General features: G+C 56.6%; 3 protein-coding genes across 6 annotated transcripts in view; 1 reads left to right on the plus strand and 2 right to left on the minus strand.

Annotated features, from left to right (window-relative positions):
- Positions 1–18,451, plus strand: part of ADCK5 (aarF domain containing kinase 5) — a 44,961-nt gene extending 26,510 nt beyond the window's left edge. The window contains 4 exon segments of the mRNA XM_059868660.1: positions 735–826; positions 8,964–9,282; positions 15,519–15,620; positions 18,308–18,451. Of these exon segments, the coding sequence (XP_059724643.1) occupies positions 735–826; positions 8,964–9,282; positions 15,519–15,620; positions 18,308–18,413 (619 nt within the window). The 3' untranslated portion in view covers positions 18,414–18,451.
- On the minus strand, positions 18,377–23,809 carry LOC132338789 (uncharacterized). Its single transcript, XM_059868648.1, has 6 exons — positions 22,783–23,809; positions 22,193–22,619; positions 20,124–20,483; positions 19,700–19,730; positions 18,558–18,622; positions 18,377–18,501 (listed from the first exon to the last, which is right to left on the minus strand). Exons 1-6 carry the CDS (start codon positions 23,010–23,012, stop codon positions 18,421–18,423), a joined length of 1,194 nt encoding a protein of 397 aa, XP_059724631.1. The 5' UTR covers positions 23,013–23,809; the 3' UTR covers positions 18,377–18,420.
- A 393-nt stretch (positions 23,810–24,202) lies between these two features.
- The window catches only part of CPSF1 (cleavage and polyadenylation specific factor 1), a 130,987-nt gene continuing 129,043 nt past the window's right edge, over positions 24,203–26,146 (minus strand). For all 4 annotated transcript variants that reach the window (XM_059868611.1, XM_059868620.1, XM_059868628.1 and 1 more), the window contains one exon: positions 24,203–25,059. Coding sequence is in view for 2 of the 4 variants with exons in the window: in XM_059868628.1 (XP_059724611.1) it covers positions 25,012–25,059 (48 nt within the window). In the remaining 2 variants the exon portion in view is untranslated. The remainder of the gene's footprint in view (positions 25,060–26,146) is intronic.

Raw genomic sequence — 26,146 nt, forward strand, 5'->3', positions numbered from 1 at the left:
GGGACCCCAAAAATTGAGGGGGAAATTCTAAAACTTGGGGGGACCCCAAAATCAGCGGGGGGACCCCAAAAATGGGGGGGACCCCAAAAATTGGGGGGGACCCAAAATGGGGGAGGGGGACCCTAAAAATGGGGAGGGGGAATCCCAAAATCGGCCCGAAATCACCGGGGGGACCCCAAAAATTGGGGGGGAAATTTCAAAATGGGGGGGGGACCCCAAAAATGGGGGGGAACCCAAAATGGGGGAGGGGGACCCTAAAAATGGGGAGGGGGGACCCCAAAATCGGCCCGAAATCACCGGGTGGTCCTAAAAATTGAGGGGGGGGTTTCAAAATTGGGGGGACCCCAAAATCACCGGGGGGACCCCAAAAATGGACGGGGGGGGACCCCAAAAATTTCCGGGGGTGGGGACCCCAAAACACCCGGGGGGGAGCCCAAAAAAGGGGGGGGAAATCCCAAAATTTGTGGTGGGAACCCCAAAAATTTGTGGGGTGACCCCAAATCGGGGGGGGGGGTCCCCAAATTTGGGGGTGACCCCAAAACCCCTGAGGGGGCGTCCCCAAAATAAAGGGGGCAATCCCAAAATTGGGGGGGGAACCCCAAAAGCAGAGAGGAAATCCTCAAATCCGCTGGGGGGACCCTAAATTTATTTGGGGGGGGGTGTTTCCAAATCTAGGGGGTCCCCAAATTTGGGAGGGGGTCCCCAAAATCGTGTCCCCCCCCCCGCCCCTGCAGGGACCGGCTGTCGCTGTGCGGGCTCTGGAGAGCGATCGTGCTGCGGGACCGCCACGGCATGAGGGACAGGGCGGCCGAGCTGGGGGTGCAGGGTGAGGGCACCCCAAAATCTGACCCCAAATACCCCAAAATGTGACCCCCCAAATAGCCCTGAGGGACCCCAAAATCTGACCCCAAACACCCCAAAATGTGACCCCCAAATAGCCCTGAGGGACCCCAAAAACTGACCCCAAACACCCCAAAATGTGACCCCAAATAGCCCTGAGGGAGCGCAAAATGGGACCCCAAAATGTGGGGGTGCAGGGTGAGGGGCACCCCAAAAACTGACCCCAAATACCCCAAAATGTGACCCCAAAATGTCCCTGAGGGACCCCAGAATGGGACCCCAAAATCTGGGGGTGCAGGGTGAGGGGCACCCCAAAAACTGACCCCAAATAACCCCAAAATGTCCCTGAGGAACCCCAAAATGGGACCCCAAAAAATGGGGTGGGGAGACCCCAAAGACGGACCCCAAACTATCCCTGAGGGACCCCAGAATGGGACCCCAAAATGTGGGGGTGCAGGGTGAGGGGCACCCCAAAATCTGACCCCAAAAACCCCAAAATATCCCAAAATATCCCTGACATACAGGGCGGCCGAGCTGGGGGTGCAGGGTGAGGGGGACCCCAAAAACTGACCCCAAATACCCCAAAATATCCCAAGAATGGCCCTGAGGGAGCCCAGAATGGGACCCCAAAATCTGGGGGTGCAGGGTGAGGGGCACCCCAAAATCTGACCCCAAATAACCCAAAATGTCCATTAGGGACCCCAAAATGGGACCCCAAAATCTGGGGGTGCAGGGGAAGGGGCACCCCAAAAACTGACCCCAAATAACCCCAAAAACTGACCCCAAAATGTCCCTGAGGGAGCCCAGAATGGGACCCCAAAATGTGGGGGTGCAGGGAGAGGGGCACCCCAAAAACTGACCCCAAACACCCCAAAATATCCCAAAATATCCCTGAGGGACAGGGCGGCTGAACTGGGGGTGCAGGGTGAGGGGACCCCAAAATCTGACCCCAAACACCCCAAAATGTGACCCCCAAATAGCCCTGAGGGACCCCAAAATGTGGGGGTGCAGGGTGAGGGGACCCCAAAATCTGACCCCAAACACCCCAAAATAACCCCAAAATGGCTCTGAGGGAGAGGGCAGCCGAGCTGGGGGTGCAGGGTGAGGGGACCCCAAAAACTGACCCCAAATACCCCAAAATGTGACCCCAAAGTAGCCCTGAGGGACCCCAAAATGTGGGGGTGCAGGGGAAGGGGCACCCCAAAAACTGACCCCAAACACCCCAAAATGTGACCCCAAAATAGCCCTGAGGGACAGGGCGGCCGAGCTGGGGGTGCAGGGTGAGGGGCACCCCAAAAACTGACCCCAAACACCCCAAAATGTGACCCCCAAATAGCCCTGAGGGAGCCCAAAAATGGGACCCCAAAATCTGGGGGTGCAGGGGAAGGGGGACCCCAAAAACTGACCCCAAACACCCCAAACTATCCCTGAGGGACCCCAGAATGGGACCCCAAAATCTGGGGGGGCAGGGGCACCCCATAAACTGACCCCAAACACCCCAAAATAGCCCCAAAATGTCCCTGAGGGAACTCAAAAATGGACCCCAAAGGAACCCTGAGGGACCCCAAAAGAACCCCAAAAAATGGGGTGGGGGGACTCCAAAATGTCCCTGAGGGACCCCAAAAATGGACCCCAAAATATCCCTGAGGGACAGGGCGGCCGAACTGGGGGTGCAGGGTGAGGGGCGCCCCAAAAACTGACCCCAAATACCCCAAAATAGCCCTGAGGGAGCCCAAAATGGGACCCCAAAATGTGGGGATGCAGGGTGAGGGGCGCCCCAAAAACTGACCCCAAATACCCCAAAATGGCCCTGAGGGACCCCAGAATGGGACCCCAAAATCTGGGGGTGCAGGGAGAGGGGGACCCCAAAAAGAACCCCAAAAACGGACCCCAAATAACCCCAAAATGTCCATGAGGGACCCCAAAACTAGGAGCCCAAAGGGGGAGAGGGACCCCAAAACTGGATCCCAAATAACCCCAAACTATCCCTGAGAGACCCCAAAAGAACCCCAAAAAATGGGGTGGGGGGACCCCAAAACAGCCCCAAAATTGCCCTGAGGGACCCCAAAAAGGGACCCCAAAATGTGGGGGTGCAGGGAGAGGGGGACCCCAAAATCTGACCCCAAACACCCCAAAATAGCCCAAAATGTCCCTGTGGGACCCCAAAATGGGACCCCCCCAAAAATGGGGTGGGAGACCCCAAAGACGGACCCCAAAATGTCCCTGAGGGAGCGCAGAATGGGACCCCAAAATCTGGGGGTGCAGGGTGAGGGGCACCCCAAAAACTGACCCCAAACACCCCAAAATGTGACCCCCAAATAGCCCTGAGGGACCCCAGAATGGGACCCCAAAATCTGGGGGTGCAGGGGAAGGGGCAACCCAAAAACTGACCCCAAATACCCCAAAATGTCCCTGAGGGACCCCAGAATGGCACCCCAAAAACTGACCCCAAACACCCCAAAATAACCCCAAAATGGCCCTGAGGGACCCCAAAAAGGGACCCCAAAATGTGGGGGTGCAGGGGAAGAGGCACCCCAAAAACTGACCCCAAACACCCCAAAATGTGACCCCCAAATAGCCCTGAGGGACCCCAGAATGGGACCCCAAAATCTGGGGGTGCAGGGGAAGGGGCACCCCAAAAACTGACCCCCAAAATGAACCCCAAATAACCCCAGAATATCCCTGAGAGACCCCAAAAGAACCCCAAAAAATGGGGTGGGGGGACCCCAAAACAGCCCCGAAATAGCCCTGAGGGACCCCAAAAAGGGACCCCAAAATTTGGGGGTGCAGGGTGAGGGGGACCCCAAAAACTGACCCCAAACACCCCAAAATGTGACCCCAAAATAGCCCTGAGGGAGCCCAGAATGGGACCCCAAAATCTGGGGGTGCAGGGGAAGGGGCACCCCAAAAACTGACCCCAAACACCCCAAAATATCCCAAAATATCCCTGAGGGACAGGGCGGCCGAGCTGGGGGTGCAGGGTGAGGGGGACCCCAAAATCTGACCCCAAATAACCCCAAAATGTCCATTAGGGACCCCAGAATGGGACCCCAAAATCTGGGGGTGCAGGGTGAGGGGACCCCAAAATCTGACCCCAAATAACCCCAAAATGTCCCTGGGGGACCCCAAAATGGGACCCCAAAACGTGGGGGGTGCAGGGTGAGGGGCACCCCAAAAACTGACCTCAAACACCCCAAAATGTGACCCCCAAATATCCCTGAGGGACCCCAGAATGGGACCCCAAAATGTGGGGGTGCAGGGGAAGGGGCACCCCAAAAACTGACCCCAAAAACCCCAAAATATCCCAAAATATCCCTGACATACAGGGCGGCCGAGCTGGGGGTGCAGGGTGAGGGGGACCCCAAAATCTGACCCCAAACACCCCAAAATATCCCAAGAATGGCCCTGAGGGACCCCAGAATGGGACCCCAAAATGTGGGGGTGCAGGGTGAGGGACACCCCAAAATCTGACCCCAAATAGCCCAAAATAACCCAAAATGTCCCTGAGGAACCCCAAAATGGGACCCCCCAAAAATGGGGTGGGAGACCCCAAAGACGGACCCCAAAATGTCCCTGAGGGAGCCCAGAATGGGACCCCAAAATCTGGGGGTGCAGGGTGAGGGGGACCCCAAAAACTGACCCCAAATACCCCAAAATATCCCAAAATATCCCTGACATACAGGGCGGCCGAGCTGGGGGTGCAGGGTGAGGGGGTCCCCAAAATCTGACCCCAAACACCCCAAAATGTGACCCCCAAATAGCCCTGAGGGACCCCAAAATGTGGGGGTGCAGGGGAAGACCACCCCAAAAACTGACCCCAAACACCCCAAAATATCCCTGAGTGACCCCAGAATGGGACCCCAAAATCTGGGGGTGCAGGGTGAGGCGCACCCCAAAAACTGACCCCAAATAACCCAAAATGTGACCCCAAAATGGGACCCCAGAATCTGGGGGTGCAGGGGAAGGGGCACCCCAAAATCTGACCCCAAATAGCCCAAAATAACCCCAAAATAACCTGAGGGACCCCAGAATGGGACCCCAAAATCTGGGGGTGCAGGGAGAGGGGGACCCCAAAAACTGACCCCAAACACCCCAAAATGTCCCTGAGGGACCCCAGAATGGGACCCCAAAATCTGGGGAGGCAGGGTGAGGGACACCCCAAAATCTGACCCCAAACACCCCAAAATGTGACCCCAAAATGGCCCTGAGGGAACCAAAAAATGGACCCCAAAGGAACCCCAAAAAATGGGGTGGGGGGACCCCCAAAATATCCCTGAGGGACAGGGCGGCCAAGCTGGGGGTGCAGGGTGAGGGGACCCCAAAATCTGACCCCAAACACCCCAAAATGTGACCCCCAAATAGCCCTGAGGGACCCCAGAATGGGACCCCAAAATCTGGGGGTGCAGGGTGAGGGGCACCCCAAAAACTGACCCCAAATACCCCAAAATATCCCAAGAATGGCCCTGAGGGAGCCCAGAATGGGACCCCCCCAAAAATGGGGTGGGAGACCCCAAAGACGGACCCCAAAATGTCCCTGAGGGACCCCAAAATGGGACCCCAAAATGTGGGGGTGCAGGGTGAGGGGCACCCCAAAAACTGAGCCCAAAAACCCCAAAATATCCCAAAATATCCCTGACATACAGGGCGGCCGAGCTGGGGGTGCAGGGTGAGGGGGACCCCAAAAACTGACCCCAAACACCCCAAAATGTGACCCCCAAATAGCCCTGAGGGACCCCAAAATGTGGGGGTGCAGGGTGAGGGGACCCCAAAATCTGACCCCAAACACCCCAAAATAACCCCAAAATGGCCCTGAGGGAGCCCAGAATGGGACCCCAAAATCTGGGGGTGCAGGGTGAGGGGCACCCCAAAAACTGACCCCAAACACCCCAAAATAACCCCAAAATATCCCTGAGGGACAGGGCGGGTGAACTGGGGGTGCAAGGTGAGGGCAACCCAAAATCTGACCCCAAATACCCCAAAATGTCCATTAGGGACCCCAGAATGGGACCCCAAAATGTGGGGGTGCAGGGTGAGGGGCACCCCAAAAACTGGCCCCAAATACCCCAAAATAACCCCAAAATGTCCCTGAGGAACCCCAAAATGGGACCCCCCAAAAATGGGGTGGGAGACCCCAAAGACGGACCCCAAAATGTCCCTGAGGGACCCCAAAATGGGACCCCAAAATGTGGGGGTGCAGGGTGAGGGGACCCCAAAAACTGACCCCAAACACCCCAAAATGTGACCCCCAAATAGCCCTGAGGGACCCCAGAATGTGGGGGTACAGGGGAAGGGGCACCCCAAAATCTGACCCCAAACACCCCAAAATGTCCATTAGGGACCCCAGAATGGGACCCCAAAATCTGGGGGTGCAGGGGAAGGGAGACCCCAAAAACTGACCCCAAATACCCCAAATTGTCCCTGAGGGACCCCAAAAATGGGTTGGGAGGACCCCAAAAGAACCCCAAAAAATGGGGTGGGGGGACCCTAAAACAGCCCTGAGGGACCCCAAAAATGGACCCCAAAATGTCCCTGAGGGACAGGGCGGCTGAACTGGAGGTGCAGGGTGAGGGGACCCCAAAATCTGACCCCAAACACCCCAAAATGTCTCTGAGGGACCCCAGAATGGGACCCCAAAATGTGGGGGTGCAGGTGAGGGGCACCCCAAAAACTGACCCCAAACACCCCAAAATAGCCCAAAATGGCCCTGAGGGACCCCAGAATGGGACCCCAAAATCTGGGGGTGCAGGGAGAGGGGCACCCCAAAAAGAACCCCAAAAACGGACCCCAAATAACCCCAAAATGTCCATGAGGGACCCCAAAACTAGGAGCCCAAAGGGGGAGAGGGACCCCAAAACTGGACCCCAAATAACCCCAGAATATCCCTGAGAGACCCCAAAAGAACCCCAAAAATGGGGTGGGGGGACTCCAAAAAAGCCCCGAAATGTCCCTGAGGGACCCCAGAATGGGACCCCAAAATCTGGGGGTGCAGGGTGAGGGGCACCCCAAAAACTGACCCCAAATAACCCAAAATGTCCCTGAGGGACCCCAAAATGTCCCTGGGGGGGTCCAAAGGAACCCCAAAAATGGGGGACGGGAGCCCAAAATTATGGGGGGCACCTGGGGTCACCTGGGCACACCTGGGCACACCTGGGGGGTTTTGGGGTCACCTGGGCACAGCTGGGCACACCTGGGGGGTTTTGGGGTCACCTGGGCACAGCTGGGCACACCTGGGGGGTTTTGGGATCACCTGGGGGTCACCTGGGCACACCTGGGGCTCACCTGGGGGTTTTGGGGTCACCTGGGCACACCTGGGGGGTTTTGGGGTCACCTGGGGGTCACCTGGGCACATCTGGGGCTCACCTGGGGGTTTTGTCACCTGGGCACACCTGGGGGGTTTTGGGGTCACCTGGGGGTCACCTGGGGGGTTTGGGGGTCACCTGGACACACCCGGGCACACCTGGGGGTTTTGGGGTCACCTGGACACACCTGGGCACACCTGGGGGGTTTTGGGCACACCTGGGGGTCACCTGGGGGTCACCTGTGCCTCACCTGTCCCCCCAGACTACCTGCTCTTCTCAGAGATGCTGCAGCTCTGGGGTTACCTGGGCACACCTGGGCACACCTGGGGGTCACCTGGGGGTCACCTGTGCCTCACCTGTCCCCCCAGACTACCTGCTCTTCTCGGAGATGCTGCTGCAGCTCTGGGGTTACCTGGGGGTCACCTGGGCACACCTGGATCTGGGGTTACCTGGGCACACCTGGGCACACCTGGGGGTCACCTGTGCCTCACCTGTCCCCCCAGACTACCTGCTCTTCTCGGAGATGCTGCTGCAGCTCTGGGGTTACCTGGGCACACCTGGGGTTACCTGGGGGGATCACCTGGGGTTACCTGGGGGTTACTTGGCATTACCTGGGCATTACCTGGGCACACCTGGGAGTCACCTGGGGTCACCTGAGGGTTACCTGGCATTACCTGGGCACACCTGGGGTTACCTGGGGGTTACCTGGCATTACCTGGGCACACCTGGGGTTACCTGGGGGTTACCTGGGGGTCACCTGGCATTATCTGGGGTCACCTGGGCACACCTGGGAGTCGCCTGGGGTCACCTGAGGGTTACCTGAGGGTCACCAGAGCTTACCTGGGGTTATCTGGGGATTAGTTGGTGCTGGGGTTACCTGGGGTCACCTGGGCACACCTGAGGGTCACCTGGGGGTCACCTGGGGCTCACCTGTGCCTCACCTGTCCCCCCAGACTACCTGCTCTTCTCGGAGATGCTGCTGCAGCTCTGGGGTTACCTGGGGGGATCACCTGGGGTCACATGAGGGTTACCTGGCATTACCTGGGGTCACCTGGGGGTTACCTGGGGGTCACCTGGCATTACCTGGGCACACCTGGGAGTCACCTGGGGTCACCTGAGGGTTACCTGGCATTACCTGGGCACACCTGGGGTTACCTGGGGGTTACCTGGGGTCACTTGGCATTACCTGGGGTCACCTGGGCACACCTGGGAGTCGCCTGGGGTCACCTGAGGGTTACCTGAGGGTCACCAGAGCTTACCTGGGGTTATCTGGGGATTAGTTGGTGCTGGGGTCACCTGGGGTCACCTGGGCACACCTGGGGCTCACCTGAGGGTCACCTGGGGGTTACCTGTGCCTCACCTGTCCCCCCAGACTACCTGCTCTTCTCGGAGATGCTGCTGCAGCTCTGGGGTTACCTGGGCACAGCTGGGTACACCTGGGGAGGTCACCTGGGCACACCTGGGCACACCTGGGGTTACCTGGGGAGGTCACCTGGGCACACCTGGGCACACCTGGGGTTACCTGGGGGTCACCTGTGCCTCACCTGTCCCCCCAGACTACCTGCTCTTCTCGGAGATGCTGCTGCAGCTCTGGGGTTACCTGGGGGTTACTTGGGGGTCACCTGGGCACACCTGGGCACACCTGGGGCACACCTGGGGCTCACCTGTGCCTCACCTGTCCCCCCAGACTACCTGCTCTTCTCGGAGATGCTGCTGCAGCTCTGGGGTTACCTGGGGGTCACCTGGTTCTGGGGTTACCTGGGGGTCACCTGGGCACACCTGGGGCACACCTGGGGCTCAGCTGTGCCTCACCTGTCCCCCCAGACTACCTGCTCTTCTCGGAGATGCTGCTGCAGCGCCCCCTGGGCCGCGACTCCCGCCTGCTGGGCCCGCCCGGCTCTCACCTGGGCGCTCACCTGGAGGCGGCCGGGGCTCACCTGCGGGGCGCCCCCGAGGGTCACCTGAGCGCCGAGGAGCGGGCCTACATGCAGAGCATGGCGGCGCGGCGCTTCCCGCACCTGGTGCAGGTGCTGCGGGCGCTGCCCCGCCCCATGCTGCTCGTCTTCCGCAACATCAACACGGTCCGGAGTGTCCACGGGGCGCTGGGCGCACCTGCGGACAGGTACGGCATCATGGCCCGCAGGTGAGACACCGGGGGGTCGGTCTGGGTGTGACAGGTGGGCTCAGGTGTGCTCAGGTGTGTGTGTGTGTGCTCAGGTGTGTCTGTGTGTCTGTATATGTGTGCTCAGGTGTGCTCAGGTGTGTGTGTGTGTGTCTCTGTGTCACAGGTGTGCTCAGGCGTGCTCAGGTGTGTCTCTGTGTGTGTGTGTGTGTGTGACAGGTGAGCTCAGGTGTGCTCAGGTGTGCCCAGGTGTGGCTGTGTATGTGTGTGACAGGTGTGCTCAGGTGTGTCTGTGTGTGTGTATGTCTGTGTGACAGGTGAGCTCAGGTGTGCCCAGGTGTGTCTGTGTGTGACAGGCGTGCTCAGGTGAGCTCAGGTGTGTCTGTGACAGGTGTGCTCAGGTGTGCCCAGGTGTGGCTGTGTGTCTGTGTGTGTGACAGGTGTGCCCAGGTGTGTCTGTATGTGTATGTGTGTGCCCAGGTGTGCCCAGGTGTGTCTGTGTCTGTATATGTGTGTGACAGGTGAGCTCAGGTGTGCCCAGGTGTGTCTGTGTGTGACAGGCGTGCTCAGGTGAGCTCAGCTGTGGCTGTGTGTCTGTGTGTGTGACAGGTGTGCCCAGGGTGTCTGTGTGTCTGTATATGTGTGCTCAGGTGTGCTCAGGTGTGCCCAGGTGTGTCTGTGTGTGTGTATATGTGTGTGACAGGTGAGCTCAGTTGTGCCCAGGTGTGCCCAGGTGAGCGCTGCTCGTCTTCCGCAACATCCACACGGTCAGGAGTGTCCCCGGGGCGCTGGGCGCACCTGCGGGCAGGTACGGCATCATGGCCCGCAGGTGAGACACCAGGGGGGTCTGTCTGTGTGTGACAGGTGTGCTCAGGTGTGTCTGTGTGTGCCCAGGTGTGTCTGTGTGTGACAGGTGTGCTCAGGTGGGCCCAGGTGTGGCTGTGTGTGTATGTGTGTGCTCAGGTGTGCCCAGGTGTGCCCAGGTGTGTGTGTGTGTGTCTGTATATGTGTGTGACAGGTGAGCTCAGGTGTGCCCAGGTGTGCCCAGGTGTGTCTGTGTGTGTATGTGTGTATGTGTGTGCCCAGGTGTGCCCAGGTGAGCACTGCTCGTCTCCCACAACATCAACACGGTTCGCAGTGTCCACGGGGCGCTGGGCGCACCTGCGGACAGGTACGGCATCATGGCCCACAGGTGAGACACCAGGGGGGGTCTGTGTGTGACAGGTGGGCTCAGGTGTGCCCAGGTGTGTCTGTGTGTGTCACAGCTGTGCTCAGGTGTGCTCAGGTGTGTCTGTGTGTCTGTATATTTGTGCTCAGGTGTGCCCAGGTGTGCTCAGGTGTGTCTGTGTGTGTGTATATGTGTGCCCAGGTGTGCCCAGGTGTGCCCAGGTGAGCGCTGCTCGTCTTCCACAACATCCACACGGTCAGGAGTGTCCACGGGGCGCTGGGCGCACCTGCGGGCAGGTACGGCATCATGGCCCGCAGGTGAGACACCAGGGGGGGTCTGTGTGTGACAGGTGGGCTCAGGTGTGCCCAGGTGTGTCTGTGTGTGCCCAGGTGTGCTCAGGTGTGTCTGTGTGTCTGTATATGTGTGCTCAGGTGTGCTCAGGTGTGCTCAGGTGTGCTCAGGTGTGTCTGTGTCTGTATATGTGTGTGACAGGTGTGCTCAGGTGTGCTCAGGTGTGTCTGTGTGTCTGTATATGTGTGCTCAGGTGTGCTCAGGTGTGCCCAGGTGTGTCTGTGTGTCTGTATATGTGTGCTCAGGTGTGCTCAGGTGTGCTCAGGTGTGTCTGTGTGTCTGTATATGTGTGCTCAGGTGTGCCCAGGTGTGCTCAGGTGTGCTCAGGTGTGCCCAGGTGTGTCTGTGTCTGTATATGTGTGTGACAGGTGAGCTCAGGTGCGTCTGTGACAGGTGTGCTCAGGTGTGCTCAGGTGTGGCTGTGTGTCTGTGTGTGTGACAGGTGTGCCCAGGTGTGTCTGTATGTGTATGTGTGTGCCCAGGTGTGCCCAGGTGTGTCTGTGTGTGTATGTGTGTGTTTGTGTGCCCAGGTGTGCCCAGGTGAGCGCTGCTCGTCTTCCGCAACATCCACACGGTCAGGAGTGTCCACGGGGCGCTGGGCGCACCTGCGGGCAGGTACGGCATCATGGCCCGCAGGTGAGACACCGGGGGGTCGGTCTGTGACAGGTGGGCTCAGGTGTGCTCAGGTGTGTTTGTGGCTGTGTGTGTCTCTGTGTCACAGGTGTGCTCAGGCGTGCTCAGGTGTGTCTCCGTGTGTGTGTGTGTGTGTGATAGGTGAGGTCAGGTGTGCTCACGTGTGCCCAGGTGTGTCTGTGTGTGTACATATGTGTGTCGCAGGTGTGCTCAGGTGTGCCCAGGTGCGTCTGTGTGTGTGTGTGTGACAGGTGTGTCTGTGTGTGTGTATATGTGTGCTCAGGTGTGCTCAGGTGCGCCCAGGTGTGTTTGTGTCGGTATGACAGGTGTGTGTGCCCAGGTGTGCCCCAGTGTGTCTGTCTGTGTCTCTGTGTCACAGGTGTGCCCAGGTGTGTCTGTGTGTGTATGTGTGTGTTTGTGTGCCCAGGTGTGCCCAGGTGTGTCTGTGTGTGACAGGCGTGCTCAGGTGAGCTCAGGTGTGTCTGTGACAGGTGTGCTCAGGTGTGCTCAGGTGTGGCTGTGTGTCTGTGTGTGTGACAGGTGTGCCCAGGTGTGCCCAGGTGTGTCTGTGTGTGTATGTGTGTGTTTGTGTGCCCAGGTGTGCCCAGGTGAGCGCTGCTCGTCTTCCGCAACATCAACACGGTCCGCAGTGTCCACGGGGCGCTGGGCGCACCTGCGGACAGGTACGGCATCATGGCCCGCAGGTGAGAGCTCAGACTGTGCTCAGGTGTGCCCAGGTGTGTTTGTGTTGGTGTGACAGGTGTGTGTGTGCTCAGGTGTGGCTGTGTGTCTGTATGTGTGTGTGACAGGTGTGTGCTCAGGTGTGTCTGTGTGTCTGTATATGTGTGTGACAGGTGTGCCCAGGTGTGCCCAGGTGTGTCTGTATGTGTGTTTGTGTGTGACAGGTGGGCCCAGGTGTGTCTGTATATGTGTGCTCAGGTGTGCTCAGGTGTGCTCAGGTGTGTCTGTGTGTGACAGGCGTGCTCAGGTGAGCTCAGGTGTGTCTGTGACAGGTGTGCTCAGGTGTGCTCAGGTGTGGCTGTGTGTCTCTGTGTGTGTGACAGGTGTGCTCAGGTGTGTCTGTGTGTCTGTATATGTGTGCTCAGGTGTGCTCAGGTGTGCTCAGGTGTGCCCAGGTGTGTCTGTGTCTGTATATGTGTGTGACAGGTGTGCTCAGGTGTGCCCAGGTGTGCCCAGGTGAGCGCTGCTCGTCTCCCACAACATCCACACGGTCAGGAGTGTCCACGGGACGCTGGGCGCACCTGCGGACAGGTACGGCATCATGGCCCGCAGGTGAGAGCTCAGACTGTGCTCAGGTGTGCCCAGGTGTGTTTGTGTTGGTGTGACAGGTGTGTGTGTGCTCAGGTGTGGCTGTGTGTCTGTATGTGTGTGTGACAGGTGTGCCCAGGTGTGCCCAGGTGTGTCTGTATGTGTGTTTGTGTGTGACAGGTGGGCCCAGGTGTGTCTGTATATGTGTGCTCAGGTGTGCTCAGGTGTGCTCAGGTGTGTCTGTGTGTGACAGGCGTGCTCAGGTGAGCTCAGGTGTGTCTGTGACAGGTGTGCTCAGGTGTGCTCAGGTGTGGCTGTGTGTCTCTGTGTGTGTGACAGGTGTGCCCAGGTGTGTCTGTGTGTCTGTATATGTGTGCTCAGGTGTGCCCAGGTGTGCCCAGGTGTGTCTGTATGTGTATATGTGTGCTCAGCTGTGCCCAGGTGTGCCCAGGTGAGCGCTGCTCGTCTTCCGCAACATCCACACGGTCAGGAGTGTCCACGGGGCGCTGGGCGCACCTGCGGACAGGTACGGCATCATGGCCCGCAGGTGAGACACCAGGGGGGTGTGTGTGACAGGTGGGCTCAGGTGTGTCTGTGTCTGTATATGTGTGTGACAGGTGAGCTCAGGTGTGCCCAGGTGTGTCTGTGTGTGACAGGCGTGCTCAGGTGAGCTCAGGTGTGTCTGTGACAGGTGTGCTCAGGTGTGCTCAGGTGTGGCTGTGTGTCTCTGTGTGTGTGACAGGTGTGCCCAGGTGTGCCTGTGTGTCTGTATATGTGTGCTCAGGTGAGCTCAGGTGTGCTCAGGTGTGCCCAGGTGTGTCTGTGTCTGTATATGTGTGTGACAGGTGAGCTCAGGTGTGCCCAGGTGTGTCTGTGTGTGACAGGCGTGCTCAGGTGAGCTCAGGTGTGTCTGTGACAGGTGTGCTCAGGTGTGCTCAGGTGTGGCTGTGTGTCTGTGTGTGTGACATGTGTGCCCAGGTGTGCCCAGGTGTGTCTGTGTGGGTATATGTGTGTGATAGGTGAGCTCAGGTGTGCCCAGGTGTGCCCAGGTGAGCGCTGCTCGTCTTCCGCAACATCCACACGGTCAGGAGTGTCCACGGGGCGCTGGGCGCACCTGCGGACAGGTACGGCATCATGGCCCGCAGGTGAGACACCAGGGGGGTCGGTCTGTCTGTGACAGGTGGGCTCAGGTGTGTCTGTGTGTCTGTGTGTGTGTGTGACAGGTGTGCTCAGGTGTGTCTGTGTGTCTGTATGTGTGTGTGACAGGTGTGCTCAGGTGTGCCCAGGTGTGTCTGTGTGTGTGTATATGTGTGCTCAGGTGTGCTCAGGTGTGCTCAGGTGTGCCCAGGTGTGTCTGTGTCTGTATATGTGTGTGACAGGTGAGCTCAGGTGTGCCCAGGTGTGCTCAGGTGTGGCTGTGTGTCTGTGTGTGACAGGTGTGCCCAGGTGTGTCTATATGTGTGTATATGTGTGCTCAGGTGTGCTCAGGTGTGCCCAGGTGTGTTTGTGTCGGTATGACAGGTGTGTGTGCCCAGGTGTGTCTGTGTGTGTGTATATGTGTGTGTGCCCAGGTGTGCCCAGGTGTGTCTGTATGTGTATGTGTGTGCTCAGGTGTGCCCAGGTGAGCTCAGGTGTGCCCAGGTGTGCCCAGGTGAGCGCTGCTCGTCTTCCGCAACATCAACACGGTCAGGAGTGTCCACGGGGCGCTGGGCGCACCTGCGGACAGGTACGGCATCATGGCCCGCAGGTGAGACACCAGGGGGTGTGTGTGACAGGTGGGCCCAGGTGTGCCCAGGTGTGTCTGTGTGTGTGTGTGTGACAGGTGTGTGCGTGCCCAGGTGTGTCTGTGTGTATATGTGTGTGACAGGTGTGCTCAGGTGTGCCCAGGTGTGCTCAGGTGTGCCCAGGTGTGCTCAGGTGTGTATGCGACACAGGTGTGTTTGTGTCTCTGTGTGTATGTGTGTCACAGGTGTGCCCAGGTGTGTGTGTGTGTGACAGGTGAGCTCCAGGTGTTGGGGCACCCAGGTGTGCCCAGGTGAGCTCCAGGTGAGCTCTGGGGGGTGTTGGGGCACCCAGGTGTGCCCAGGTGAGCTCTGGGGGAGGTGTTGGGGCACCCAGGTGTGCCCAGGTGAGCTCAGGTGAGCTCCAGGTGTGCCCAGGTGAGCTCGGGGGGGGGGGGCGTGTTGGGGCACCCAGGTGAGCCCCAGGTGAGCTCAGGTGAGCCCAGGTGAGCTCCAGGTGAGCTCTGGGGGGGTGTTGGGGCACCCAGGTGAGCTCAGGTGAGCCCCAGGTATGCCCAGGTGAGCTCTGGGGGGGTGTTGGGGCACCCAGGTGTGCCCAGGTGAGCCCCAGATGAGCCCTGGGGGGTGTTGGTGCACCCAGGTGTGCCCAGGTGTGCTCAGGTGTGCCCAGGTGAGCTCAGGTGAGCTCTGGGGGGGTGTTGGGGCACCCAGGTGAGCCCCAGGTGAGCCCAGGTGAGCTCAGGTGAGCTCTGGGGGGGGTGTTGGGGCACCCAGGTGAGCTCAGGTGAGCCCCAGGTGTGCCCAGGTGAGCTCTGGGGGGGTGTTGGGGCACCCAGGCGTGCCCAGGTGAGGCCCAGGTGTGCCCAGGGGAGCTCAGGTGAGCTCTGGGGGGTGTTGGGGCACCCAGGCGTGCCCAGGTGAGCCCCAGGTGAGCCCAGGTGAGCTCTGGGGGGTGTTGGAGCACCCAGGTGAGCTCAGGTGAGCCTCATGTGTGCCCAGGGGAGCTCAGGTGAGCTCTGGGGGGGTGTTGGGGCACCCAGGTGAGCTCAGGTGAGCTCAGGTGAGCCCCAGGTGAGCGCGCCCCTCCCCCGCAGCGCCGTGCGCAGCTGGAGCCGCCTCCGGGGGGGTCCCGGGGGGTCCCTGCGGCAGCGGCTGCACCTGGGCTGGGAGAGCCTCAAGTTCGAGCTGGCCCTCAGGTGAGGGGGGGCTCAGGTGTGTCAGGGGGAGGGGCACGGGGGGAGGGGCTCAGGTGGGGAGGGCACGGGGGTGGGGGAGGGGCTCAGGTGTGGGGGGGCTCAGGTGTGTCAGGGGGAGGGGCACGGGGGAGGGGCTCAGGTGGGGAGGGCACGGGGGTGGGGGAGGGGCTCAGGTGTGGGGGGGGCTCAGGTGTGTCAGGGGGAGGGGCACGGGGGGGGGAGGGGCTCAGGTGTGGGGGGCACGGGGGTGGGGGAGGGGCTCAGGTGTGGGGGGGCTCAGGTGTGTCAGGGGGAGGGGCACGGGGAGAGGGCTCAGGTGTGGGGGGCACGGGGGTGGGGGAGGGGCTCAGGTGAGGGGGGGCACGGGGGGGCTCAGGTGAGGGGGAGGGGCGCGGGGGGAGGGCTCAGGGGTGGGGGAGGGGCTCAGGTGTGGGGGGGGCTCAGGTGTGTCAGGGGGAGGGGCACGGGGGGGCTCAGGTGAGGGGGGCACGGGGGTGGGGGAGGGGCTCAGGTGAGGGGGAGGGGCACGGGGGGGAGGGCTCAGGTGAGGGGGGCACGGGGAGGCTCAGGTGTGTCAGGGGGAGGGGCTCAGATAAGGGGGAGGGGCACGGGGGGAGGGCTCAGGCGAGGGGGAGGGGCTCAGGTGTGAGGGAGGGGTACGGGGGGGCTCAGGTGGGAGGGGGAGGGGCACGGGGGAGGGGCTCAGGGGTGGGGGAGGGGCTCAGGTGTGGGGGAGGGGCTCAGGTGGGGGGAGGGGCTGAGGTAGGGAGAAGTGCTCAGGTGGGGGATGGGCTCAGGGGTGTCTGGGGGAGGGGCTCAGGTGTGTGAGGGGGACTCAGGTATTTGGGAGGGTTCAGGTGTGGGGGAGGGGCTCAGGTGTGGGAGGGGGGGGCTCAGGTGTGTGGGGGGGGGTGTGTGACCTCTCCTCAGGTGTGTGTGACCCCCAGGTGTGTGTGACCCCCCCAGGTGTGTGTGACCCCCCCCCAGGTGTGTGTGAGACCCCCAGATGACCTCACCTGTGTCCCCCAGGTGTCTGTGACCCCCCCAGGTGTGTGTGACCCCCCCCAGGTGTGTGTGACCCCCCCCAGGTGTGTGTGACCCCTCCAGGTGTGTGTGACACCCCCCCCAGGTGTGTGTGAGACCCCCAGGTGTGAGACCCCCAGGTGTGTGTGACCCCCCCAGGTGTGAGACCCCCCAGATGACCTCACCTGTGTCCCCCAGGTGTGTGTGACTCCCAAGTGACCTCACCTGTTCCCCCAAGTGACCTCACCTGTCCCCCCCCTTGGTGTGTGTGACCCCCAGGTGTGTGTGTGGCCCCCAGGTGACCTCACCTGTCCCCCCAGGTGTGTGTGACCCCCAGGTGTGTGTGGCCCCCAGGTGACCTCATGTGTCCGTCAGGTGAGCTCACCTGTCCCCTCTCAGGTGTGTGTGACCCCCAGGTGACCTCACCTGTCCCCCCCAGGTGTGTGTGACCCCCAGGTGACCTCACCTGTCCCCCCCAGGTGTGTGTGACCCCCAGGTGACCTCACCTGTCCCCCCCAGGTGTGTGTGACCCCCAGATGACCTCACGTGTCCCCCAGGTGACCTCACCTGTCCCCCCAGGTGTGTGTGACCCCCAGGTGACCTCACGTGTCCCGCAGGTGAGCTCACCTGTCCCCCCAGGTGTGTGTGTGACCCCCAGGTGTGTGTGTGACCCCCAGGTGACCTCACCTGTCCCCCCAGGTGTGTGTGACCCCCAGGTGACCTCACCTGTCCCCCCCAGGTGTGTGTGATCCCCAGGTGTGTGTGTGACCCCCAGGTGACCTCACCTGTCCTCCCAGGTGTGTGTTACCCCCAGGTGTGTGTGACCCCCAGGTGACCTCACCTGTGTCCCCCAGGTGTGTGTGACCCCCTCCAGGTGTGTGTGACTCCCAGGTGTATGTGTGACCCCCAGGTGACCTCACCTGTCCCGCAGGGGAGCTCACCTGTCCCCTCAGGTGCGTGTGACCCCCAGGTGACCTCATGTGTCCCGCAGGTGAGCTCACCTGTCCCCCCTCAGGTGTGTGTGAAACACCCAAGTGACCTCACCTGTCCCCCAGATGACCTCACCTGTCCCCCAGATGACCTCACCTGTCCCCCAGGTGAGCTCACCTGTCCCCCCCAGGTGTGTGTGTGACCCCCAGGTGACCTCACCTGTCCCTCCCAGGTGTATGTGTGACCCCCAGGTGTGTGTGTGACCCCCAGATGACCTCACCTGTCCCCCCCCTTGGTGTGTGTGACCCCCAGGTGTGTGTGACCCCCAGGTGTGTGTGTGATGCCCAGATGACCTCACCTGTCCCCCAGGTGACCGCACCTGTCCCCCCTGGTGTGTGTGACCCCCAGGTGTGTGACCCCCAGGTGACCTCATGTGTCCCCCAGGTGACCTCACCTGGCCCCACTCAGGTGTGTGTGACCCCCAGGTGTGTGTGTGACCCCCAGGTGTGTGTGTGACCCCCAGGTGTGTGTGTGCCCCCCAGATGACCTCAGCTGTCCCCCCAGGTGAGCTCAGCTGTCCCCCCCCCTGGTGTGTGTGACCCCCAGGTGACCTCAGCTGTCCCCCCAGGTGACCTCACCTGTCCCCCCTGGTGTGTGTGACCCCAGGTGAGCTCACCTGTCCCCCAGGTGACCTCAGCTGTCCCCCCAGGTGAGCTCACTGTCCCCCCCCGCAGGTTGGAGTGGCTGCGGTTCCGGCTGGCGGCGGCGGCGCTGCGGCTGCTGAGCCGCTGGGGGGCGCTGCCGCTCGGGGAGCACCTGCAGCACCTGCTGCGCACCTGAGGGGGCGTCACCGGCACGGGACTGCCCCACCTGTCCCCCCCAAACACCCGGGAGGGACGGAAACACCCCGAGAATGGGCAGGGAACACCTGGAACACCCCAAAAATGGAAATGGAACACCTGAAATACCCCGAAAATGGAACACCTGGAACACCCCGAGAATGGAACACCTGGAACACCTGAAACACCCCGAGAATGGGCAGGGAACACCTGAAACACCCCGAAAATTGGCAGGGAACACCTGAAATACCCCGAGAATTGAATTTGGAATACCTGAAATACCCCAAAAATGGAACACCTGGAACACCTGAAACACCCCGAGAATGGGCAGGGAACACCTGAAATACCCCGAAAATGGAACACCTGGAACACCCCGAAAATGGAATGGGAACACCCCAAAATACCCCAAAAATGGATGGAAATACCTGAAATGCCCCAAAAATGGAATGGGAACACCTGAAACACCCCAAAAATGGATGGAAACACCCAAAATAACCCAAAAATGGATGGAAATACCTGAAATACCCCGAAAATGGGCAGGGAACACCTGAAATACCCCGAAAATTGAACACCTGGAACATCCCGAAAATGGAATGGGAACACCCCAAAATACCCCAAAAATGGAATGGGAATACCTGAAATACCCCGAAAATGGATTGGGAACACCTGAAACACCCCAAAAATGGAAATGGGAACACCCAAAATACCCCAAAAACCACCAGGAGGGACAGAAAATGGGCAGGGAACACCTGAAACACCCCAAAAATGGATGGAAACACCCCAAAATACCCCAAACATGGAACTGGAACACCTGAAACACCCCGAAAATGGAATGGGAATACCCAAAACACCCCAAAAATGGATGGAAATACCTGAAACACCCTGAAAATGGGCAGGGAACACCTGAAATATCCCGAGAATGGAAATGGAACACCTGAAACACCCCAAAAATGGATGGAAACACCCCAAAATACCCCAAAAATGGATGGAAACACCCCAAAAATGGAATGGGAATACCTGAAACACCCTGAAAATGGATAGAAACACCCAAAAATACCCCAAAATCGGCTGGAAATACCTGAAAATCTCCCAAAAATGGAAATGGAACACCTGAAACACCCCGAAAACCGAGTGGGAACACCTGAAACACCCCAAAAATGGATGGAAATACCTGAAACACCCCGAAAATGGAATTGGGAATACCTGAAATGCCCCAAAAACGGAGTGGGAACACCCCAAAAATGGATGGAAATGCTGAAAACGCCCCCAAAAATGGAATGGGAACACCTGAAATACCCCAAAAATGGAATGGGAATACCTGAAACACCCCGAAAATGGATAGAAACACCCAAAAATACCCCCAAATCGGCTGGAAATACCTGAAATACCCCAAAAATGGAAATGGAACACCTGAAACACCCCAAAAACCACCGGGAGGGACAGAAAATGGGCAGGGAACACCTGAAACACCCCAAAAATGGAGTGGGAATACCCAAAATACCCCAAAACCGGATGGAAACACCCAAAAATAATCCCCAAAAACGGAGTGGGAACACCTGAAACACCTCGAGAATGGAAATGGAAACACCCAAAATACCCCAAAAACGGAATGGAAATACCTGAAATGCCCCAAAAATGGAAATGGAACACCTGAAACACCCCGAAAACCGAGTGGGAACACCTGAAACACCCCAAAAATGGATGGAAATACCTGAAACACCCTGAAAATGGAATTGGGAATACCTGAAATGCCCCAAAAACGGAGTGGGAACACCCCAAAAATGGATGGAAATACCTGAAACACCCCGAAAATGGATTGGGAATGCTGAAAATACCCCAAAAATGGAATTGGGAACACCTGAAACACCCCGAGAATGGAACACCTGGAACACCCCGAGTATGGATGGAAACACCCCAAAACACCCCAAAAATGGAAATGAAACACCTGAAATACCTCGAAACCAGATGGAAACACCCAAAAATAACCCCCCCAAATGGAATGGGAACACCCGAAACACCCAAAAAATGGAGTGGGAATACCTGAAACACCCCAAAAATGGAAATGGAACACCTGAAATGCCCCAAAAATGGAATGGAAACACCCAAAAATAACCCCAAAAATGGAATGGGAACACCTGAAACACCCCAAAAATGGATGGAAACACCCAAAATACCCCAAAAATGGATGGAAATACCTGAAATGCCCCAAAAACGGAGTGGGAACACCCAAAACACCCCCAAAATGGAATGGGAATACCTGAAACACCCCGAAAATGGGCAGGGAACACCTGAAACACCCCGAGAATGGAAATGGAACACCTGAAACACCCCAAAATTGGATGGAAACACCCCAAAATACCCCAAAAATGGAACACCTGAAACACCCCGAGAATGGAGTGGGAACACCTGAAACACCCTGAAAATGGATAGAAACACCCCAAAATACCCCAAAATCGGCTGGAAACACCCAAAAATCCCCCAAAAATGGAAATGGAACACCTGAAACACCCCAAAAACCACCTGGAGGGACGGAAAATGGGCAGGGAACACCTGAAACACCCCAAAAATGGAAATGGAAACACCCGAAATACCCCAAAAATGGATGGAAATACCTGAAACACCCCGAAAATGGAATGGGAACACCTGAAACACCCCGAAAATGGGCAGGGAACACCTGAAATATCCCGAGAATGGAAATGGAACACCTGGAACACCCCAAAAATGGAGTGGGAACACCTGAAACACCCCAAAAATGGATGGAAACACCCCAAAAATGGATGGAAATACCTGAAATACCCCGAAAATGGAAATGGAAACACCCCAAAATACCCCAAAATCGGCTGGAAATACCTGAAAATCCCCCAAAAATGGAAATGGAACACCCGAAACACCCCAAAAACCGCTGGGAGGGACGGAAATACCCCAAAAATGGGCAGGGAACACCTGAAACACCCCGAGAATGGAAATGGAACACCCAAAATACCCCGAAAATGGATGGAAACACCCGAAAATACCCCAAAAATGGAATGGGAACACCCAAAATACCCCAAAAATGGATGGAAATACCTGAAATGCCCCAAAAACGGAGTGGGAGCACCCAAAACACCCCCAAAATGGAATGGGAACACCTGAAACACCCCGAAAATGGGCAGGGAACACCTGAAACACCCCGAAAATGGAAATGGAACACCTGAAACACCCCGAAAATGGAGTGGGAACACCCAAAATACCCCAACATGGAGTGGGAACACCTGAAATGCCCCAAAAATGGAATGGGAACACCCAAAACACCCCAAAAACCGCTGGGAGGGACGGAAACACCCCGAAAATCGGCTGGGAACACCTGAAACACCCCGAGAATGGAATGGGAACACCCGAAATACCGTAAAAATTGAATGGGAATGCTGAAAACAACCCAAAAACTGGCTGGGAACACCCAAAATACCCCAAAAATTGAATGGGAATACCTGAAACACCCCAAAAATGGGCTGAGAATGCTGAAAATGCCCCCAAAATTGGATGGAAACCCCCCAAATACCCCAAAAAACCGGCTGGGAATGCTGAAAACACCCCAAAAATGGAAATGGAACACCTGAAACACCCCAAAAATGGAGTGGGAATGCTGAAAATGCCCCAAAAACCCAGCTGGAAACACCCCAAAATACCCCAACCTCGGCTGGAAATACCTGAAAATGCCCCAAAAAGTGGCTGGGAACACCCAAAACATCCCCAAAATGGAATGGGAACACCTGAAATACCCCAAAAATGGAATGGGAATACCTGAAACACCCCAAAAATGGAGTGGGAACACCCGGAACACCCCAAAAAGCGGCTGGGAACACTCAAAAATAACCCAAAATCGGCTAGAAATACCTGAAAATGCCCCAAAAATTGGATGGAAACTCCTGAAAATGCCCAAAAAATGGAACGGGAATACCTGAAACACCCCAAAAATGGAATGGGAACACCCAAAATACCCCAAAAATGGCGAAAATGGGCTGTGAACACCCAAAAATAATTCAAAATCGGCCGGAAACACCTGAAAATGCCCCAAAAATCAGCTGGGAACACCTGAGAACACCTGGAAAACAACAGGGAACACCCAAAGCACCTGAAAACACCGGGAAAACTGGCCAGGAACACCCCAAAAACCGGCTGGGAACACCCCAAAAATACCCTGAAATGGGCTGGGAACACCTGAGAACACCTGAGACAGCCAAAGGCACCCAAAATATCCCCAAAATCGGCTGGGAACACCTGGAAAGTGGCTGGGAACACCTGAGAGCACCTGGGAAACAACCAGAAACAGCCAAAATACCCCCAGAACTGTCTGGAAACACCCAAAATACCCCAAAATTGGCAGGGAACACCTGAGAACACCTGGAAAACAACCAAAAAATGGCCCAAAAACCGGCTGAAAACACCTGAAATACCCTAAAAACCGGCTGGGAACACCTGGAGAACACCTGAAGAACACCTGGAAACAGCCAAAGCCACCAGAAATAGCCCAGAAACCGGCCAGGAACACCTGGAATGAGCCCAAAACCAGCTGGAAACACCTGAAATCCCCCAAAAACTGGCTGGGAACACCTGGGAACATCTGGAGAACAACTGGAGACAGGAAAAGCACCTGAAACAGCCCAAAACCTGGCCAGGAACACCAAAAAAACAGCTGGAAACACCTGGAAACAGCCAACACCAGCTGGGAACAGCCAAAAGAGCCAAAAATGCCCCAAAATCAGCCGGGAACGGAAAAAAAAAGCTGGAAACAGCCAAAAATATCCCAAAAAAGAGCTGGAAATACCCCGAAATACCCAAAATAGCCCCAAACCAGCCAGAAATAGCCCAAAAGAACCAAAATTCTGCTGAAAACACCCGAAAAAATTCTGAACCCACCCCCAAAAAAAAACACCTGGAAGAGCAGAAAAACCCAAAACACCCCCCAAAAAAAAAAAATTCCCAAAATGGAGTGAAAAGCACCCAAAAAAGGACCTGGAAAAAAGGAGCCCCAAAAATCCCTGAGAAAAACCAAAAATTGCCCCAAAATCTGCCCAGAAATCCCCAAAATACCAAAAATCCCCAAATCCCCTCCCCGGAATTCACTGTGAACAGCCCAAGGCACTGTGAACCCCAAATCTCCTGAAATTCCCCCCAAATTCCCCCCAAATTCCCCTAAAATTCCCCCAAAATCTTCCCCAAAAGTCCCAAAAATTCCCCCAAAATTCCCCTAAAATTCAAATCCCAAAAATTCCTGAAAATTCCCCCAAAATTCCCAAAAATGTCCCAAAAATTACCCCAAAATTCCCAGAACTTCCCCCAAAATCTTCCCCAAAATTCCCAAAAAATTCCCAAAATTTCTCCCAAAATCTTCCCCAAAAATTTCCCCAAAATTTTCCCCAAAATTTCACCAAATTCCCCAAAATTCCCCCTCAAAAGCCCCAAAATTCCCCTATACTTCCCAAAATTCCCCCAAATCTTGCCCCAAATCCCCCCAAATTCCCCCAAAATCTTCCCCAAAAATTTCCCCAAAATCCCCCCCAAAATTTCCCAAAATTTCCCCAAAAATTCCCAAAACTTTCCCCGAAATCTTCCCCAAAATTTCCAAAAATTCCTCCAAAATTTTCCCCTGAATTCCCAAAAATTTCCAAAAAATTCCCCAAAATTCCCAAAAATTTCCCCAAATCCACCAAAATTCCCCCAAAATCTTCCCCAAATTTCCCCCCAAAATTCCCCCAAAATTCCCCCCAAATTTCCCAAAAAATTCCCCCAAATAAACCCCAAAACCAGAACTGAAATTTGTCTTTTATTACAAACAGGATTTTGGGGGGGGGTTGGGATTTTGGGGGATTTTTGGGAATTTTCGGGATTTTTTTTTAAATTTTTTTTGTTTTTTGGGGGATTTTTTTTTGATTTTTTGGGATTTTTTGGGGGATTTTTTTTGGGGGATTTGTTACAAAATTTGAGGAATGGGTGGGGGGTTGGTTGGTTTTTTTTTTTTGTGAATTTTTGGGGAATTCTAAAAAATTTGGGGATTTTTTTGGGGGGGATTTTGGAGATTTTTTAAATTTTTAGGGGGATTTTTGGGGGATTTTTTGGGGGATTTTTTTGGGGGAGATTTGGGATTTTTGGGGAAATTTTCTGGAATTTTTTTTGAATTTTGGGGGATTTTTTGGGAGATTTTTGGGGTTTTAGGGGGATTTTTTTGGGTTTTCTTTGGGGATTTTTCTGAGATTTTTTAGACATTTGAGAAATTTTTGGGGTTCTTTTCTGGAATTTTGGAGGATTTTTTTGGCAATTTCTGAATTTTGGGGGATTTTTTTTTTGGAGATTGATTTGAAATTTGGGGATTTTTGGGGGGATTTTGGGGGAATTTCCTTATTTTGGTGACATTTTTTGGGGGTTTTTTTGGGAATGTTTTGGGGGATTTTGGGGGATTTTTGGGGGATTTTGGGGGATTTTTTTTGTGATTGATTTGAAATTTCAGGATTTTTGGGGGATTTTTGGGGGATTTTTGGGGATTTTTGGGGATTTTGGGATTTTTGGGGATTTTTTAGGGTTTTTTGGGATTTTTTGGGGGATTTTGGGGGGATTTGGGTCCCTCAGAAGTGGGCGGTGACTCGGTCGATCTCCAGGAGGTCGTCCAGGATCTGTGGGGGAGGGGAGAGAGCTCAGGGGCTCACCTGGCCCAAACTCACCTGGCCAATCCTCACCTGTCCAGACCTCACCTGGCCCAAACTCACCTGGTCTGAACCTCACCTGTCCAAGCCTCACCTGGCCCAAACTCACCTGTCCAATCCTCACCTGTCCAGACCTCACCTGGCCCAAAGCTCACCTGTCCAAACCTCACCTGGCCCAAACTCACCTGGCCAATTTTCACCCGGTCTGAAACTCTCCTGGCCCAAACTTTACCTGTCCAGACCTCACCTGGCCAATCCTCACCTGTCCAGACCTCACCTGTCCAGACCTCACCTGGCCAATCCTCACCTGTCCAGACCTCACCTGTCCAGACCTCACCTGGCCCAAACTCACCTGGTCTGAACCTCACCTGGCCAATCCTCACCTGTCCCAAAGCTCACAATGCCCAGACCTCACCTGACACAAAGCTCACCTGGTCAATTTTCACCTGGCCAGAAACTCACCTGTCCTGAGCTTCACCTGGCCCAAAATTTACCTGTCCAGACCTCACCTGGCCCAAACCTCACCTGGCTCAATCCTCACCTGGTCTGAACCTCACCTGGCCAATCCTCACCTGTCCAGACCTCACCTGGCCCAAAGCTCACCTGGCTGGAACCTCACCTGGCCCAAAATCACCTGGCCAATTTTCACCCGGTCTGAAACTCTCCTGGCCCAAAATTTACCTGTCCAGACCTCACCTGGCCAATCCTCACCTGTCCAGACCTCACCTGGTCCAAACTCACCTGGTCTGAACCTCACCTGGCCAATCCTCACCTGTCCAAAGCTCACAATGTCCAGACCTCACCTGGCCCAAAGCTCACCTGGCCAATTTTCACCTGGCCTGAAACTCACCTGTCCTGAGCTTCACCTGCCCCAAAATTTACCTGTCCAGACCTCACCTGGCCAATCCTCACGTGGCCCAAACCTCACCTGTCCCAAACCTCACCTGGCCCAAACCTCACCTGTCCAGACCTCACCTGGCCAATCCTCACCTGTCCAAGCCTCACCTGTCCCAAAGCTCACTTGGCTCAAAGCTCACCTGGTCTGAATTTCACCTGG

This window comes from Haemorhous mexicanus, chromosome 1 (assembly GCF_027477595.1).
Source record: "Haemorhous mexicanus isolate bHaeMex1 chromosome 1, bHaeMex1.pri, whole genome shotgun sequence".
Lineage (NCBI taxonomy): Eukaryota > Metazoa > Chordata > Aves > Passeriformes > Fringillidae > Haemorhous > Haemorhous mexicanus.

Excerpts from the sequence above, each read along its gene's own strand:
- LOC132338789 (XM_059868648.1), bottom strand. The coding sequence starts at position 23,012 with ATGTTCCCAGGTGTTCCCAGCCAGTTTTTGGGGGATTTCAGGTGTTTC. Across the intron at positions 19,731-20,123 it reads CCATTTTCAGGGTGTTTCAG|GTATTCCCATTCCATTTTTG; the intron begins GTATTTCCATCC and ends GGGGTGTTTCAG. Across the intron at positions 18,623-19,699 it reads CCATTTTTGGGGTATTTCAG|GTGTTCCCTGCCCATTCTCG; the intron begins GTGTTCCCATTC and ends GGGGTGTTTCAG.